This window comes from Sarcophilus harrisii, chromosome 3 (genome assembly GCF_902635505.1).
Source record: "Sarcophilus harrisii chromosome 3, mSarHar1.11, whole genome shotgun sequence".
NCBI classification, from domain to species: Eukaryota; Metazoa; Chordata; class Mammalia; order Dasyuromorphia; family Dasyuridae; genus Sarcophilus; species Sarcophilus harrisii.
This window is the reverse complement of record NC_045428.1, coordinates 239,202,831-239,221,943: the sequence shown is the minus strand read 5'-3', so window position 1 is coordinate 239,221,943 and position 19,113 is coordinate 239,202,831. Positions and strand designations below refer to the sequence as shown.

General features: G+C 32.9%; 1 protein-coding gene across 5 annotated transcripts in view; it reads right to left on the bottom strand.

Moving 5' to 3' along the window:
- The window catches only part of TTC3 (tetratricopeptide repeat domain 3), a 170,764-nt gene that overhangs the window by 27,146 nt on the left and 124,505 nt on the right, over positions 1-19,113 (bottom strand). For all 5 annotated transcript variants that reach the window (XM_031959270.1, XM_031959268.1, XM_031959271.1 and 2 more), the window contains 5 exons: positions 17,125-18,034; positions 15,129-15,194; positions 12,277-12,426; positions 10,224-10,363; positions 284-352 (listed from right to left, as the gene is read on the bottom strand). In XM_031959270.1, the coding sequence (XP_031815130.1) occupies positions 284-352; positions 10,224-10,363; positions 12,277-12,426; positions 15,129-15,194; positions 17,125-18,034 (1,335 nt within the window). The remainder of the gene's footprint in view (positions 1-283; positions 353-10,223; positions 10,364-12,276; positions 12,427-15,128; positions 15,195-17,124; positions 18,035-19,113) is intronic.

The window sequence follows — 19,113 nt, the reverse complement described above, 5'->3', positions numbered from 1 at the left end:
TGGGGAATAGGTGTAAAGTGGGAATTTTTCATCTTAGCCAATAAGTATTTATTAAATACTTAATATGTACAATAGAAATATAGAGATAGGTGTAAACAGCCCCTCTTCTCAAGGAACTCACAATCTTAAAGGAAAAACAAACATGAAAATAACTAGGTATGTTTAAGATATATATATTAGATAGAAGGTAACCTCAGTAGGGAAGTAATCATTACAGCACCACATGATCAAGTTAAAAAAAACAGATATTATTCTAAGTATACAAATATTTTTAAAAACTGACCTGATTTTGAGAAATTCATCCAAGTGTGATGCATACTGTTGATCCTTTTCTTCATTATTTCTTGAATATCTATGAGAAACAATCAGGAAATTTAGTTGAACTTAGAGGTCAAAAAAACCCTTTGAGGTTTTTCAGCTTAGGAAGGAGAAGGAAAAGAAATTAGAAGCCTCAGTTTTTCTAAATTTTAACTGAAAACACAGATATCAGATCAAATCATACAATTTATATCAACAATATGAATAATAATTCAAAGTCATTGTACAATGTACACAAATTTCTCTCTATTTTATAACCAAGAAACACCACCAACTTTATCTTTATCCTAAAATCCATATATCATGGTAACTTTACAGTATTTCAATATTAAAATAAAATAAAATATAGAAATCAAAGAAAGCTATACTTGCTATATAGGTATTAATGAAACTGGCTTTTCTGATGTTTCTTATATACAACATTCTTCCCTCCTCCCCTGCTCTTTACACTGGTTATTGTTCCCCATGACTGGACTATAATATCTTTTTACTAATTCCTTTTGAAATTCTTAGATACCTTCAAATCTCAGCTGGAAGCATATTTTACACAAATTAGTCAACATAACTTATTAAACAATTACTATGTGCTAGAGATACAAAGACAAAAAATAAAAAATGAAACAATTCCTGTTTTCAAGAATCTTATATCCTTAACAGGAGAGACATATTTCTTTCTCTCCATAATAAAATATAAATACATATATGCACATATATGTACATTTAGAATAACTAGATTTCATGTGAACAAATAATATGCCTTAAGCTAGAATTAACCTTACATATCCCAATTTTCTTCTAGACTATGGAAATCACTTCTATTTCCTTTACAAATTGGTTTTGGACTACATGTTTATAAATAACCTACTTACTTGAGTGACACATTTTTGTAACTGTATAATGAGTCTGGAAAGATTCATGCATCTATGCATTATAGTTACAGTTAAGCTTTTTTTTGAGTCTGGAAAGACGCATGAATTGTAGTTTTTCCTTAAAGAAGTAAGGAAGTTGGGGAAGGATTCTGGGAAGATCACATAGAAAGGTTGGTAAATTTTTTGAAGCTCTCCAGATTTCCTCCACAGATAGAACAAATTTGCATCTCTGGGCAAGCATACTGGTGAAAAATCAAGAGAACTTGGGCTCCTCAAATCTAATCACAGAAGATCTGAAGGGGCTGGGGATTAACCTGCCTGAAGTGCAAATATCTCCAGGCTGGCTATAAAGGGACACTTGAGTGAGGATCCCTTGGGCTGGCTGAGTATAGCTGGAAACCACAGGGACTTTCACTCCAGAATTGTTCGGAAGTGAGCCTCAGCTGATTAGGAACATGCAGCCCTACATAAGAAGGAACCAGTTCACTGACCAGTGTAGAAACAGTGAGGGAGAGAATTGCACTTGCAGGAGTGTGGAGCTCTTGGTTTGGGGTTCCTGGTGAGAGGAGAGCTGAAGGGAAGCTTGAGCCACCATCCTATTCCAAGATTAGAAGTGCTTACACTAGTATCTCTTATTTAAAAAAAAAAAAAAAAAAAGCAGCAAAGAAGAACTCCACCATTGAAATACATTTTGGGAACAGGGAAGACCAGGGGTCATCTTCAGAGGAGGATACTTTAATTAAAAAAAAAAAAAAAAAAAAAAAAAGCTTCTATCCCAAAGAGTAAGATGAAATGGCTCCCTGCCCAGAGAGAATTTATAGAAGAACTCAAAAAAATTTTTTTTTTAAAAATCAAATGAGAGACATTGAGAAAACTAAAAAATAAAAAAGTAAAAAAAAAAAAATCATCTAAGAAAAACAAGATTATGAAAAAAAAAAGTTACCAACTAGAAAAGGAGGTACAGTATAGTAGAACCATAAAGAGAGCAAAGAGACAAACATCCTATATGTATAAAAATATTTATAGCACTTATTTTTATAGTAGCAGTCTCAAAGATGAAAATAATTCTGTGAAAATTAGAATTGGACAAAGGGAAGCCAGTGAAGCTATGAAGAGACCAATAAATAACAAAATAGATTATAAAGTGTAATGTTCAAGCTAGCTTGCTGGAGGTCCTCTGGGCAGCCTTGGTCTCAGCAGGATAAACATAACAAGAATGGACAAGAATAGAGTCTAGAGTCTTTATTGTCTCCTTCACATCTTTTTACAGTCTGTCTGTCAGTCTGATCCAGGCTCAGTCTGTGTCTCTCTCAGTCTCCTCTTGCAGTCTGTGACAGTCTACCAGTCTGACCCAGCCTTAATCTTAGTAGAGGAGTACAGGAGGCAGGAGAGCCACCAGGAGGATGATCAAGGATGGAATATCTCATTTCTAGTCATTCTCAGCCCTTAAATACCTTGGTATGATTACATTACTACAGCACACTATGTATGTGTGAACTAGAGAATCATTACATCACCATATTAAGTACTAAGTATATGTGAACTGGAGAACCATAATCTCATCAATTCCACCGAGTTAACACGTTGTAAGTATCCTTGTTTCAAGTATACTTCTCCAGGGTTCTGGACCTCTACAATAAGGAATGAGAAAATAGAACAGAATGTGAAAGAAAAATGACAGATCAGGAGAATAGCTCAGAAGAGAAAATATAAAAAATTGGACTGCCAGAAAGTTGTGTCCAAAAAGAGAACCTTAACACAATAATGTAGGAAATAATCAAAGAAAATTGTCCTGAAGTGACAGAATATAAAGAGAAAATAGAAACAGAAAAAATCCACTAATCACTACCTCAAAGAGGTCTTTTGTAGAAAACATACAGGAATAATATTGCAAAATTTTGAAATCCCTAGATCAAAGAGAAAATTTTGCAAGAAACAAGGAAAAGCAATTCAAATATGCTGGAGGTACAATTAGAATTGTGCAGAACTTAGCATCAGCCACAATAAAAGACTAGAATCATATCCACTGACAATCAAAAGAACTAGACCTGTAGCCAAAAACATCATATCCAGCAAAATTATTTGACTTTTTAAAAATCAAACAAACCTTAACTTAACAGAAAATTTAACATATAAAACCCAATATTAAAAATCAATTTTAAAGAACTTAACATGGACAAATCTTTTTTTTTTAAACACAGGAAATGTACACTATATGTTTAAGATTTACATCAACATTAGAGTAGCTCAAAATAAAGATTGGCGGAGTAAAAATAAAAATAGTAGTCATGTTATACAAATGAGGTGCAGAAGAACAGACACCAGGGTATTAGAGGGGTGAGGAGAGCTTGTAGTTCTAAAAACCTACTCACATTGGGAATGGGTTAAACAGGCAACGTTCTACATCTGTATCATAAAGGATATAGCATCCTCCAAAATGTATAAAAAAAATAAGGGGAGAAGGATGGGTATATGGGGAAGGAAAGGGTAAGAGAAGAAAATGAGAGGGATCTTTGGGTGGGGGGACATTAAGTAATTGCAAGGCAAGTTATGGAGCAGAATTTAATCAGAGTCAACAGGGATAGGAAAGACGTGTATGAGTGTATGTGGGGTGTATGTGTCTGTGTGTGTCTGTATGTATGTACATGTAGGAATAGAGGTGAGAATGAAAAAAGTAAAAAGAATAAAGTAAATAAGGGGCACAGCAGAGAATCAAAGAACAATTTACAAGTTAGTAAAGATTGATGTTAATGAATATAATTTCATACACACACACACACACACACACACACACACACACACACACACACACACTCTCTCTCTCTCTCTCTCTCTCTTGATCTGGTAATTTGTTATTATATATTTTGAATCCTCTCTGATGTTCTATTGGACACAGTGTTTTCTTTTGTTTTGTATTCCTTTTCTGTTTTTCTTTTTTTCTTACTGTTTTTTCAAATAAAATAAAATTTTAAAGAAGTAGAAAGTGCATTGAATAGAGGAATAATACAGTCAGATCAATATAAGGAAAGAGTTTGGCAGTTATGAGGAAAGATTTGAGGCAGGGAGACAAATAAGGAGGTCATTCCAATAGTCTAGGTGAGAGGTAATGTATAAGAGAAGACAGAAGGTGTTAGATATGAAACGTACTAGGAAGGTAGAAATGGCCAGATTTAGTCAATGACTGGATATGTGGAATAAGTGTGAATGAGAAGTTAAGGGTGACAAGGTCCTAATATGGGAGATTGGAAGAATGATGGTACCCTCAATAGAAACAGAGAGGTTTACCAGGAAGATGGGTGAATTTTATGGGAAAAAGATAATAAGCTCTGTTTTGGACATGAGTTGAGACTGGTGTTCAGGATGAGGGTTGAACATAATAGAGCCATATGCAAAAAAATAACAATGAAATCCTTGATAGGTGAACAGGTCACTAAATTAGGAGAGTATAGAAAGGGAAGAGGGCAAAGGACATGAAACTTTCCTGAACAGGGGATAAACAAATGATACTTTCCTCTTCTCATGCTCTGCCTCCTCCAACTCCAGGGGCCAATTATTTACTTTTTGTTTTGCATAAATTTACATACTCACAGAATACACTGTCTCCCTCAAAAAGTATAAGTTCTTAGAAGGCAAGGATTTACTTTTTTAAAATAAAGGTTTATATAATGGTTACCTCCTTAGCAGAAAGATGATGAATACAGGCATACAGACATACTTTTGAATATAACCACTATATGGATTACTTTTGCTCGACTTTTCTTATGTTTAAAGTCCTCCCCTCCCTTCCTCTCAGTTTTTAATGATGAGGATGGAGGAGGTAACAGTGATGCTCTCTAAAAGGAATACTATTTAAGAAAATGTACAGCAGAACCATGAAGAAAGCAAAGAAATAAACATCCTATATGTATAAAAATATTTATAGTACTTATTTTTATGATAGCAAAGTACTGGAAACTAAAAAAGTACCCATCAATTATAGAATGCCTAAACAATAGTCTACAAATACAATGGAATACTATTGTGCTAAAAGAAATGATGAAAGATAGTTTCTAAGAAACTTGAGTAAACTTCTATGAATTGATATCAAGTAAAGTGAGCCGAATCAGGAAAATAATTGAAATCATAATGATACTGTTGTTTGGTTTTTTTAAAAACCTATTTTTGAAAGATGTCAGAATTCTGCTCAGTATAATTTCCACCATGATTCTAGAAGATCTATCATGCAGAATACTGCCTATCTCCTGACAAAGAGGTGATGAAATAAATAAGCAAAATGATAGTTCAATATTGAGCATAGGTATGGAATTTATTTTGCCAGATTATGCAAAAATATGTCATTTTTTTCCAGTGTGAGAAAGTAGAAGAAAAAAATACTTGATAATTTAAAAAAATTAAAATATATAGAAGAGAACAGAAGGGAGCACAGACAAGCATGACAGAACTGAGTGTGACATGTAAAGTGTTATCTATTTTTTTAAAAGTGGTGAGAAATGGAGATTAAATTTTATAAGAAATTTTCTTTTTGTGTTATGTAAAGACATTCTTTTTTTGGTGTTTTAATTGAGAAAAAATAATTTTTAAAAAACAAAGTTATTGATAATAGGCTCTGAAATATTGCACATGATCAAAGAAAAAGCTGTTATTTTGGGGACATTTGCCATATTTTGAGAAAAGATGAAATGGTTATTAATTTCAATAATTGTACTCGAAAACACCATAATGCTCATTTGAAAGATAAGTATCATGAATATGAAATTGAGGAAGTCAGCAAACTTACAATTCATCTTTTTCTAAATAATCGACATTTTCTCACTTTTCAAGCCTTCATATAAATACATAGCCCTGGGATGAAACAAAAATAATTTTGATCGAGGAGTCAAAAACCGATAATCATAGAAATTAATGTAACATCCCAATGAAAACACTAATTGATTAAGGGGGTCCAGAATATGCCATTTATTTAATTTACTTAAAGTACTAACATTGGCATTCAGTCACAGAAAGGCAAAAAATTGAATGTAAAAAAATTAGGCAAGTCCACAAAACGCAAAAATATTTTAAAAAATTTAACTTAACCCAAATTCAGTGCAATCCAACAAGCACTTCAGAAGCACTTGGGACTATTATTTTAGAGAAGATAATTTTGGTCTTTGAAGACTAATCAACAATGAATAGTTCCAAAGATCATTCTACATCAGCATAATTAGTCCCTCTAAGAACTACAAAGTGTTGCGGTGGATAGAACTCTGAGCCTAGAGTCAGAAAGACCTGGGTTTAAATGTAGCCACAGAAACTAAATGGCTATGTGACGCTGGGCAAGTTACTTACTCTGTCTGCTTCAGCTTCCTCATCTGTAAAATGGACTGGAGAAGGAAATGACAAACCACAGAATCTCTTTGTCAAGAAAACCCCCAAAAGGGTCACAAGAGTTGGATATGATAAAAAAAAAAAAGACTGAACAACAATAAATAAGAACTTAACAGTTTGCTGAAAAAAGCATACCATTTACTTTTGCATAAATAAAACAATATTGGTGGCTGAAAGTTGGTAGAAAGCATTTTGATAAGTTTAAAAAAAAAAACGTTAAAAATACATGTTAAATAAATTCAGTTTCAAATAATAGGTGATAATAGTTTAATAGTGTGACTGTCCAAAGAGGAAGAATATGAACTTACATAAAAATCATTTTAAAATTTAAATTAAAATCATTTAAAAATCTTATCAATTTAAAAATAATACAAAGTGATGGTCCTTTCATGAGTAAATAGTTGTTAAAGAGTAGGCAGGAGATGGAAAATCCTGCTATGATAGAATAACTGTGACTGTGCCACAGAAGAGGAGTTGCCTGCAGAGAACTGCTTCAGTCACTAGTCCCTGAGGGGTAGATACAGGCTGAAGCTCAGTGACATCTAGGATGTGGGAGGGATACTCTGAGAGGAGGGGTACTCTAAGAGGAGCATTACTTTTTGCTCCCTCTAGTGTGAGAGAATAAAGGAGGAAAGTGAGAGGCTCTGCTAGACTAATTAGTCAGCAGCACAACCCAGAATCCTAGTGGGGGAAGGGCTGGTTGGTTTTTTTTCTCCATTTCCCTGAAAAAGCTTGGCTACTAAGCTCTGGACTTCTTTGGCTTAAAGGAAGGAACAGAGTTAACACTTTTTCAATTTTATATTACCTTTTAAGATCAGATGTGATTTGGAGAGTTAGAATAGGATTTGCTCAAATGGAAAGCAGGGAGATACCTAAGAGCAGTTAGCAGAGACTCATGTAGTATAGATATCCCTGAATGGATCAATGACCTGAAGGCCTTGTGGCTTGTGAGTTGTGAGCTATCTTGAACATACAATTTTTTCTTCAGTCCTATGCCTCCCTGCAGAGTTTATGTAAATGTGCACCTGCTTAGTGAACTATTGGAAGAATATGAATTAGGTTAATGTTTAGACTGTGATGTATTGATTATTCCTGAATTTATTCATATTGGATACCTGTGATATTAAAATTATTATTGTTTTTGCTTTACGTAAATGATTACACTTAAGATCTAATGGTATATTATTTAGTAGTTGATATTGTATAAGTGGGAATTACACTGTTAAAGGTAGAAAATGCAATTAATTAAGTAGAAGATGTATTTCCTCATAACAAGGCCACTCCTAGATCTTGTAGCTACATAGTGATCATTTTTTCCTAAGAACTCAGATTTGCCAGTGTTAGGCCAATTTGAGGTGATTGAGCCAGATGAAAGAGAGGGGGAAGAAGACAGAGGGAAACGGAGAGGGAGAGAGATACAAGAAAGAGAGAGAGACAAACAGACAGAATGTGTGTGAACTCACATAGTTACCTATTACATTTGTTAAACTGGTGAAGGGATTAACATACCTTATGCAGACACAATACAACAAAAATTTTTGATCCTTATAAAACGTCTTTAAAACAGGTTGGGGAACATCTGGCTCAAGGGCCAGAGAAATCATTTACTACAGGTATAACAACCTTCTGATGTTTGAGTTCTATATGTTGATAATTCTCTATCGCCTTCAAATGAAATTATAAGTATCCAAATGGCCTTAGGCAGAAAAAAGGTGCCCCTCTCCTCCTTTAAAAAAAAGGAAGCTGCTTTTGATAGAAAAAAAAAAAAGAGCAAAGGGTCTAATTTTGAGTAAAAGTAAACAAATTTAAGAATGTAGCTTTAAATCATTTGTTTTGAAGTATGTAAACATTATGTAAAAGAGAAGCTTATAGCTTTTCTCTGGATTGTTACAGATAAAAATAACAATGCAACAATTGCAATCAAAAAGATAATATGTTCTTTAGTATAAATGATACTAAATCATCAGTATAATGAAAATTTCATTCTGGTAAATTTCTTCATGAAACATTACTGTTCTATTTTTGGTGTGATCTTTGGAAGCAGACTTAGATAGCCAATAATACAGGTATACTGTGATAAGTGCTAAGGATACAAAGAAAGGCAAAAATAGTCCCTTCCCTCAAGGAGCTGATAGTTCTTGGGAATGAAGGAGAAAATACACTTACAAAATAGATACATAGGGGAAAAAATGTTCTTGAAAGATGAGAACCATGTATACTTAGAAGGTGCATCAGTCTTAGAATAATGGCCTCTAATTGTTTTTGAATTTCTAAAATTCTCTAAGAATGACTCAAGCTGTCTGGATGTAATAAAAAAGAATATTATCAGAATGCACAATAGTCCAAAGTCTGGGGTTTCATCAACATGCTACATTTTGACACATGTCCTGGCTAGGTACCTAATTACTAAATGAGATTAATTAAGATTTTTGCAGGGCTACTCTTATACCTAAGCGGAGTAGCTGGTCATTTTATGTGGCATAACTGGAAGGGGTATAGATAAGGTCTGCTTATCTTTAAAACAAACCCTTACAATTTATCTAGTACATTACATCATAACAAATCTTTTGTACTTCTTTAGTTAAAATCTCTCTCTGGGAATAACTCAACCAGCTCAGTGGGCAGAATTGTTAGTCTTAGAGCCAAGAGGACCTGAGCTCAAATCCAGCCTCAGACATTTATTAGTTGTGTGAACCTAGGCAAGTCACTTAATTCTGCTGCCCTCATCTATAAAATAAGCTGGAGTAGGAAATAGTAAATTATTCCAGTATCTTTCTCAGGAAAAACCTTGTCACAAGGAGTTGGACATGACTGAAACAACTAAACAACAAAATTATTAGTATTAACTCCTTTGCATCATGGATCCATCTATGGATGTGGATATGGATATGATACATACATGCCAAATTCTTATAACAGAGAAATAGGTTCATGTCAGATGCCACACCAGTGTGCGTGTGAAAAGGAAGGTTGGAGGTGGGTATAAACAAACGACATGGGAAAGAAGGGTAGATAGAAAATTCTGAAGATAATTTACTTCACAATTTTGTTTAGGGGGGTAATCTTAGGATATATTGTGTTCCTTAAATTATAACACACAAATTTTTATAGGACACAAGAGAAAAGTAATAAATATAAGTATATGAATATATATTTAAGAAATGAAAATTTTTAGCTGAAAAAGCTTATCTAAACCTTTAAACTTGAAGATTTTAGAGGTTACCTAGTCTAGTCTTCATTGTGCAGCTGAGCAAAGAGAGGTTAAATAACTTGCCCAAAGTCATTTGGGTTAAATGGCAAAAGAACCAGGACGGGGAAATCCAGAGTGGATCACTGATTTGTACAAGACAGCAAAACTAGGATTGGAATCCAGGCCTCCAGATTCCTAGTTTAAAAAAAACTTTCCATTATACCTAACTTCCTCTCTAGAAATGATAATCAAGTTCATTCTTTTCCATATTTAGTTAGTGTTTAAATTAGATATAAAATTTAAAAGATTTTTTTTCAGAGTTTTACATGAAATAGTGCTGGTGAAAATGAATCTACATATTTGGAGATTTCATTCAGCTTAATTTACAAATTGTAATTAGAATTGTTAAAATTATGTATGTACTTTTCTTTTAAATAATACCAATGAGTATATGGTAACTTTTTAATTTTGCTACTTACATTTCATGAGTATCATTAAGCTTTTTAACTTTATTTCTTAAAGTTTTCAATTTTTCTTGATTTTCCTTTTTTTCTTGTTGCCATTTTTTCACTTCTATTTCCAAATCTTGATGGAACCAATTCAATTCAGTCTTGGATATCTATGATCAAAGATTAAATTAATGACAAAGTTGATTTAAACAATACTTGACAATACTAAAGAAGACATTTAATTTACATTAACTTGAAAAACGACTTGTACAATTTTCTTCTACTATATACTATAAAACTTCATTAATTTGGACTATCTTATTAAGGAAATGGTGATCACCATTATACACTTCAACAACAATACTATATGATGACCAATTCTGATGGACCTGGTCATCCTCAGCAATGAGATCAACCAAATCAGTTCCAATGGAGCAGTAATGAACTGAACCAGCTACGCCCAGTCAAAGAATTCTAGGAGATGACTAAAAACCATTACATTGAATTCCCAATCCCTATATTTTTGCCCACCTGCATTTTGAATTTCCTTCACAGGCTAATTATACAATATTTCAGAGTCCGATTCTTTTTATACAGCAAAATAACAGTTTGGTCATGTATACTTATTGTGTATCTAATTTATATTTCAATATATTTAACATCTACTGGTCATCCTGCCATCTGGGGGAGGGGGTAAGGGGAAGAAGGGGAAAAATTGGAACAAGAGGTTTGGCAATTGTCAATGCTGTAAAATTACCCATACATATAACCTGTAAATAAAAGGCTATTAAAATAAATAAATAAAAATTAAAAAAAAAAAAAAAAAGGAAATGGTGATCACTTTTATTTTGAAAAATCTTAATAAATATAAATTAATTTTAAAAGGATGTAGAAGAAATAGTAAATACACTAACACATTTTGCAAGAAATTCCAAAATATACACAAATTACACAATTACAGATCATTCTTATTTCTCATTAGAGATATCTAAAAAGCAACACCATTGAATAAAAATCTCATAAAAGGGAATTTTTGCTGTTAATAGATAAATACTAGCAATGCACAAATTTTGTCTCTTGAGAAAAGGTACCTAAGTTGTTATGTGTGGCAAGAAAGGGAAGTAGAAGGGAGAAGTTTTCTTCCCCTTTGCTATCCCTAGGTAAAATTTTCAAATACATATTTTGTTTTTGGCATTCTCCCCTCCTTCCATCCCTTCTTTTCTAGTATCTCCTTTGTACTTCCAGCTATCTTTTTATCTTTGACCCTAGAACCCACTATTTCAGTTTGCACAAGTCACATGTTGTAGAACCCCAGGCCAGATTAGCTGGCCTGGACCTTTATGATATAAAATGCTCCAATACTACTAACTTATGCTTTCCCCTTAACTAAAACTTCAATTCATACAATAAAGCTAATATCAGCTAGATATAAGAAAAACTCCTGATTAAATGGGTTCAGACTAAAGTACAGAATCATTTCTTATTTTGTTTTAAAGAGGATCTTAAAGATAAATACTACTAAAATTCCCTATGACTGAGTAGGACCTTTGCTCCCAACAAGCACTTGAGTGACTAAGGCTGTCAAGACAAGAATATTTATTTACCATGGCTTTTCTTGTAGACACAGATATGCTCCTAGATAGAGAAGTATGATTATTCCCTTGGATTATTCACTAAGACTATGACCTTGCTCAAGACAATTAAAGCTCTTTAAGGCTTAATGAATTCTACTCCAGAAACACAGCTGACTGGATAGCTGGATACCAGGCCTCAATAAACAAGAAAATATGATAGTCAAAGTTTCTTAGGAGCTCTTTTTGGTGCTCTAAGTGGCCTGTCTAACTTTGTTTATTCTTGTCTTTAGAATCATTCTACCAGTGTTAATGTGGTTCTTGGGTTTTTTCCTTAAAATTTTTTTACTTTATTTTCTCAACTTCTGTAGGGCCAAGAATCATGCTTTTAAAACTGCTACTGGTTGGCATATTATTTATAAGGAAAGTATTGATAGATTTAAAAAAAATCAATATTCTAAAAATTTCATGGAGGTATAGTTAACTACAGTTATTTTGGATGGTAAAATTACCTTATTTTCTTCTATTGTTCTTTTCAGTTTTTCTTCCACCTCTCTGGTTTCCTCTGTACTTCTGCATTTTAACTGTTCATATTTTTCCCTTGCTTCTTTAAGTTGCTCTTGTAACACCTGATGTTCCTTTTCCATTCGTAAAATATCACCCTATAATTAATTACAGAATTACATAAACATCCCCAGGATGATGAATTCTATAGTTGTATAATTAAAGGTTACCTATTCCATGCTAATTAACCCTCATAACTGGAGGTAACTTAGCTAGTTGAATTTCAGCAAATTTAGCTGGTTAGAGCGTTGGCAACTAGTTTTCTTCTAGAACAGAAGTGAAGAGATCATTACTGATCACAAAATAGAAAATTTTGATTATACCAAACTGAAAAGTTTTTGTACAAACAAAACTAATGCAGACAAGATTAGAAGGGAAGCAATAAACTGGGAAAATATTTTTACAGTCAAAGGTTCTGATAAAGGCCTCATTTCCAAAATATATAGAGAATTAACTCTAATTTATAAAAAATCAAGCCATTCTCCAATTGAAAAATGGTCAAAGGATATGAACAGACAATTCTCAGATGAAGAAATTGAAACTATTTCTAGTCATATGAAAAGATGCTCCAAGTCATTATTAATCAGAGAAATGCAAATTAAGACAACTCTAAGATACCACTACACACCTGTCAGATTGGCTAAGATGACAGGAAAAAATAATGATGATTGTTGGAGGGGATGTGGGAAAAGTGGGACATTGATGCATTGTTGGTGTTGTGAACGAATCCAACCATTTTGGAGAGTAGTTTGGAACTATGCTCAAAAAGTTATCAAACTGTGCATACCCTTTGATCCAGCAGTGTTACTACTGGGATTATATCCCAAAGAGGTTATAAAGAAGGGAAAGGGACCTGTATGTGCACGAATGTTTGTGGCAGCCCTTTTTGTAGTGGCTAGAAACTGGAAACTGAATGGATGTCCATCAGTTGGAGAATGGCTGAATAAATTGTGGTATATGAAAATTATGGAATATTACTGTTCTGTAAGAAATGACCAACAGGATGATTTCAGAAAGGCCTGGAGAGACTTACACGAACTGATGCTGAGTGAAATGAGCAGGACCAGGAGATCATTATATACTTCAACAACAATACTAGATGATGACCAGTTCTGATGGATCAGGCCATCCTCAGCAACAGGATCAACCAAATCATTTCTAATGGAGCAGTAATGAACTGAACCAGCTATACCCAGAAAAAACTCTGGGAGATGACTAAAAACCATTACATTGAATTCCCAATCCCTATATTTATGCACACCTGCATTTTTGATTTCCTTCACAAGCTAATTGTACAATAATTCAGAGTCTGATTCTTTTTGTACAGCAAAATAATGTTTTGGTCATGTATACTTATTATGTATCTAAGTTATATTTTAATATATTTAACATCTACTGGTCATCCTGCCATTTAGGGGAGGGGGTGGGGGGGTAAGAGGTGAAAAATTGGAACAAGAGGTTTGGCAATTGTTAATGCTGTAAAGTTACCCATGTATATATCCTGTAAATAAAAGGCTATTAAATTAAAAAAAAAAAAAATAGAACAGAAGTGATCCAGTATTATTTTATTCTGTAGATTCCTACAGTCAAGTATATTCAGTTTACTTATGAATGTTTTACAATAACTTGAGAGATGGAAACATATAGAAACCACGAGTTGTACAATGCTAACTTTTGTTACCTACAGTTTTATAATTTATAAAGCTGAAGTAAATAATGAAAGAATAATGTTGCTTTAGAAAATTCATTGTCCATATATTGGATTTAACATATATTTGTACCATGTTTAACATATATTGGACTACTTGCCATCTAGGGTTAGGGAGTGAGAGAAGGGGGGAAAACTAGAACACAAAGGTTTTGCAAGGGGGCTAATGTTAAAGAATTGTCCATGCATATGTTTTGAAAAATAAAAAGCTTTAATACAGAAAAAAAAATTGCCTAAATTAACTTGCATTCGTCTAAATCACCAAGGAAAGCTACATATTTTGGTTGCAATTAATTAGCATCAAGATTTCCTTTAAAAATAAAAACAAAAACAAAAATCTAACTAGGGCTTTGGGCTTATCATCCAGAATTATTCAGCGTCTAGGAGACTTTAGTTCCTTATATTTATTAGTCTAGTAAAATATCTATGTCAAAAAAAAAATAATGCTAAGAAATTTGCCTTTAAAATGTGTTGTAATTTTCATCAAGCCTTATCTAATTTTTAAAAATCTATTTCAATGAAACACAGTGCTTTGTATCTAATAAATATGTAATTCTTCAGTTTAACATTAACAATAATAACAAATTATTTGTGGGGTTTATGTTCAAAAAGATATTATTCAGTAAAAACACGTTTTATGTGTAAAGAGTTTTTTCATTTGCCAAATTCACAAAACAGATGCTTATTAAAAATTCCTATAACTAAGTGAAAAAAAAAAACCTCACTTTTCCCATATTCGCTCAAGTAGCATTAATGACTGAATTCTATTATCAAAAGGGGAAAATGCAATGCAGACAGAACCAAATTAAAACATTAACAAAGGTCCTTCATTATCTTCATTAATTTTTATGCCATCTTTTTAAAAGGGAAGTGAAGACCTATATTTTATCAACATACTTATATCTGATTATTTCCCATGCAAAATATTAGATTGCAAAATCTTATTATAATTCAAAATTTCCTTTTTGTAACATATTGAAGTTGTTACTTCATTATTAAAAATAATAGATCTCTAGAGCAATACAGTAATATTAGGACCTCCTTTTCTTTATAAACAACGAAATTTTTTATTTTAGCACAGTTTGGACTTACTTGTTGGGTTTCAAATGGACCAAAAGGCAGTGTATTAACCTCCTGATGCATTAAGTCAGTTTTTACCTGTTGCACAACACAAACATCAGTTATTTAAAAATTATTCAAAATGAGATTATTTACCTCAAATTAACAAGGTACAATAAAGTTATTTTCAATATAAGAATTTCCCCTGAATCAGTTGATGAAAAATAATGGAAAAAAGTTGGATGTTAATCTAAAAAAGACTTCACATTGATTACTTCCAGTATAAATCTAGTCTTTGGGGTAGAAATTTAGTTTGTGATGCTTTTCAAAGTTGTCCTTAGGGAATGTTTAACTTAAGGCATTATTATTTTTTTTTTTTGTTTGGTTTCCACAGATTAATGTTGATAAAAGCAATTTAAACAATATAACTAAGAAAAGAGAGGCAACATGATGTGGTAGAGAGAGAATTTGCTTGAAAGGAAACATGATATGTTTCTGTGTGAGACTAAGAGAAAGGAAGGTTTGGACCAAAGCCTTGCTTCTCCTATAATCCTGACTATGTGGCCTTGGGTAAAATTGTCCTCTCACTGCTCTGAACAACTCTTTAAGGTTGGGTTTGTTTGTTTTTTAAACCCTTCTCAAAATGTTTTTAAATGCACAGAATTACAAAAGAAACCAATTATATGAAATAATTACCAAAAGATTAAAAAATGAACAGACAAGTTTATAGACTCCCAAATTAAGAATACCTGATATAATGCCTATTTGTTGCAGAGAAGGAGCTAATTTGTTGGAGAGAGATTTAGAGTTCTTTACACCAGTAAAATCAAGTCCCTATCTACATCCCCCTAAGCAGTTTATAGTGCAGGAAACAAGCACATGGAGGCTGAATGAATCAGACAACTTTACTATAAAAATCAGCAACAGAATTCACAATTCAGTTTTCAGCCAATTATGTGGGGTATTAAGCTATATTTTCCAAGGCTTTCTTCAGAAATGTGATGTATGTGTTTTTAGTAATGTTTCTCTTTTTTCTAATATAAAAAAGCTTCCACAATAACTAGTGATAATTAAGGGACTGCTTGTAATAAAAGAGCTTCCACCAGTAGAATTTTTTTAAAAGATTTTCAAATATAAAAGATTATAGAAATTTTGCTTATTTAACAATACTGAATATCCATGATAATTAACTAACTGGAAAACTTAGAAATAATAAGTAAAATAATGGTGACAAATGAGATTTTAAAAATACTGATATCAATTCATCTTTCAGTTACTTATATGTCCAAAGTTTAGTTTTTTTAAACTTTTGCTTCAATCCATAGTATTTAAGACATTCATGTCAAAATTTCAAAGCTTGTTATTTTTTTTCTGGGAAACACTTTTCTTCCTCAGTACATGACCAGGGATAATTTAAATGACTTTTTAAAAAATCAGATTTAGCCAAATTTTATACCTATTAAAATTATTTATACTTGTGAATTTTGAATGTTGGTGATTATTATCAAAAAACTCTAAAATACCATTTTGGTTCACTACTTGAACAGACATAGAATTTTATGAAGTTCAATAGTTTGTCCAATTATGCAGACCACATATATCATTAAATAAGTTAATTCATGGATTTATTCTGGCAAAACACTTTTATCTCAAGGTAGCCAACTTCCTGGTGATTTCTCTAGATTTATGTAAGCTGGTATTAAAACAATAGTAATAAAACACATTATTTTTATTTTTGCTTCATTTCCTTATTAATTTCACTCACTGTTAGAAAATAAAAAAGGAAATCTAACAAAGGCAAATTAACCTTAATGGTTATCATCCTTTTAAAGAATTTAGAGTCTTGAAGGAAATTGTAGACATTGACTTGACTCATTCCCCTTTCTTTTGGAATAACCCGTAAGCCATCTTAGATGTATAGCTTCACAAACCCTAAGGTCATTCTAAGACAGTTCAAGAAAAACTGTCAGGATACAAATTTCACATGTTCAATATGAGTAATAGACACTTTCCTAATATAATGACTTACCTGTATGGCAACCATTCGTATACATGGAGTATTTTTGATGATAGTCGTATTTTTCATCTCTCGTTCTAGTTTACTAGTGCCAAGATCACAATGATCATTACTTCCAAGGCATGCATCTTTGGCAGTATTATTTTTACATATTTCTGCCTTCAGAGTTGTTCTCTGAGTATTCTGACGGATCTTTTTTTCACAATTAGGTTTACCAGAGGAACATACTTTTTCAAGCATTGGTCTTTCAGATTTTACATTACATGCCTCGGAATTGCCAGAGTCAAAATTATCTCTTTTGTCATTATCTGTCATAGGAGGTACAGCTGACACCAATGGTAGTTTTCTTTTTTTTGGATAATCAGAAGATATATCAGATACAGTTGTATATAAACTAATGCATTGAGATGACTGTGGCAACATATTTGCATAAGACACTGATGTGTTACTGGTGTCAAATCCTTGATTAGAAAAAACTGTATTAAAAGGAATATATGACACATATCCTGTTGTTACATACTTTGCAGTCTTATTTGTTTTTTTATTTTTAGGTGCTGGTATGAAAGAATTACAAGTTACTGGTTTAAATTCTTTAGCTGCTGGATTCAACTGTAGTTTGAGCTGGGAAGCATTTTTCTGAAAGCGTGGAGAGAAAATCATTGAGTCTTTCTCATCCAAACTAGTACTTTCTTCCCCATCAGTTCCAGTGGTCTTATTTTTCTTAAGTTGAACAGCATCTTTCATCAATCCAATATAATTGTCTATCATAATAAAACGAAGAGAATCTAACAAAAAAGATTTTAAGCCTCCTGCTTCCTCCACAATTTTCCTAGCTTCTTCAGGAAAATGTTCATATTCTCCAACCAATAATTTGTCATCAATTTCCAAAGGACCATGTTCTTCCAGGATCTGAGAAAAATAGCTTTAAAAATATTTTAAAGTTATTATAGAAAATACATTCCATCTATAACCTTTATTTAAATGTTTGAAAGAAGCAGTATTTCTTCAGTTGCTCCTACAACCATAAAAAAATCCTATTTCCTACAGAATATCTTCTAGAATCACAATCACTTTTTTATGAGAAAAGAGAACAACGTGAAAATATTATACATCCAATAATACAAACAGAATCCTGTTTTACCCAGTCTGGGGCTTTAGAAAACAAAGTTCTCAATAGTCCTCCACTTTAAACATTTGTGGAAAATTAAGCCATCATACATAGTTAAGTTCAATTATCCTCAAAATTTAACAAGTTACAAATTTAAATTAGAGGAGTATTGCGTCCTCAGTTGCCTACGAAGAACTTAGTACCTCATTCAGAGTCTCTCGTGCTACTCCAATACCTGCCCTCATCTAGTACTATTTGATGTTCCCTTAAACACCACTATCTTCCAGCTCCTCAGTTTGCTCAGATCTATAACCCACTCTCTTCACTTCAGCTACACACCAGGATGGTTACAGCCTTGTTCTTACCTACATATGTGCCACAATGAAGAATTTTCAAGTTCCTTTACCTGATCATAACCTATCATACCACATTTGTTGTTACTCTGGCCTCTAACTCCCCCACCAAGAAGCACTTTCCTAAGTCACCACTCCAACTTTGGCTCCACTTTCTCTCTGTGGCCAGCTCTACCCTCCATACTAGGCTCTGTTTTTACCCTTGGGGCTCCTTTGTGGCTGGGGTGATAATCTGCACTGCTGAACCAAGTTTGAGGATGTCATGAGACAATGGGCCTGACTGAGCTCATTACAAATCCATGTCACATAATCTAAACTGGACTTTTACATGTCTTACATGTCTAGATTGTACTGCTTTCTTCCGCTCTCAGAATTCTTAGTTTCCTTCTACATAACACCTTTCCTGATTCCCTAAGCTACTAATGGTTGACCCACAAATCATGTTGTCTCCCTGTATAGAGTGTAAGCTCCTTTATATCAGGGATGGTTTTCACTTCTGCAATTCTCCCCTTCCCCCTCCAGTGTCATAAAGTACACAAT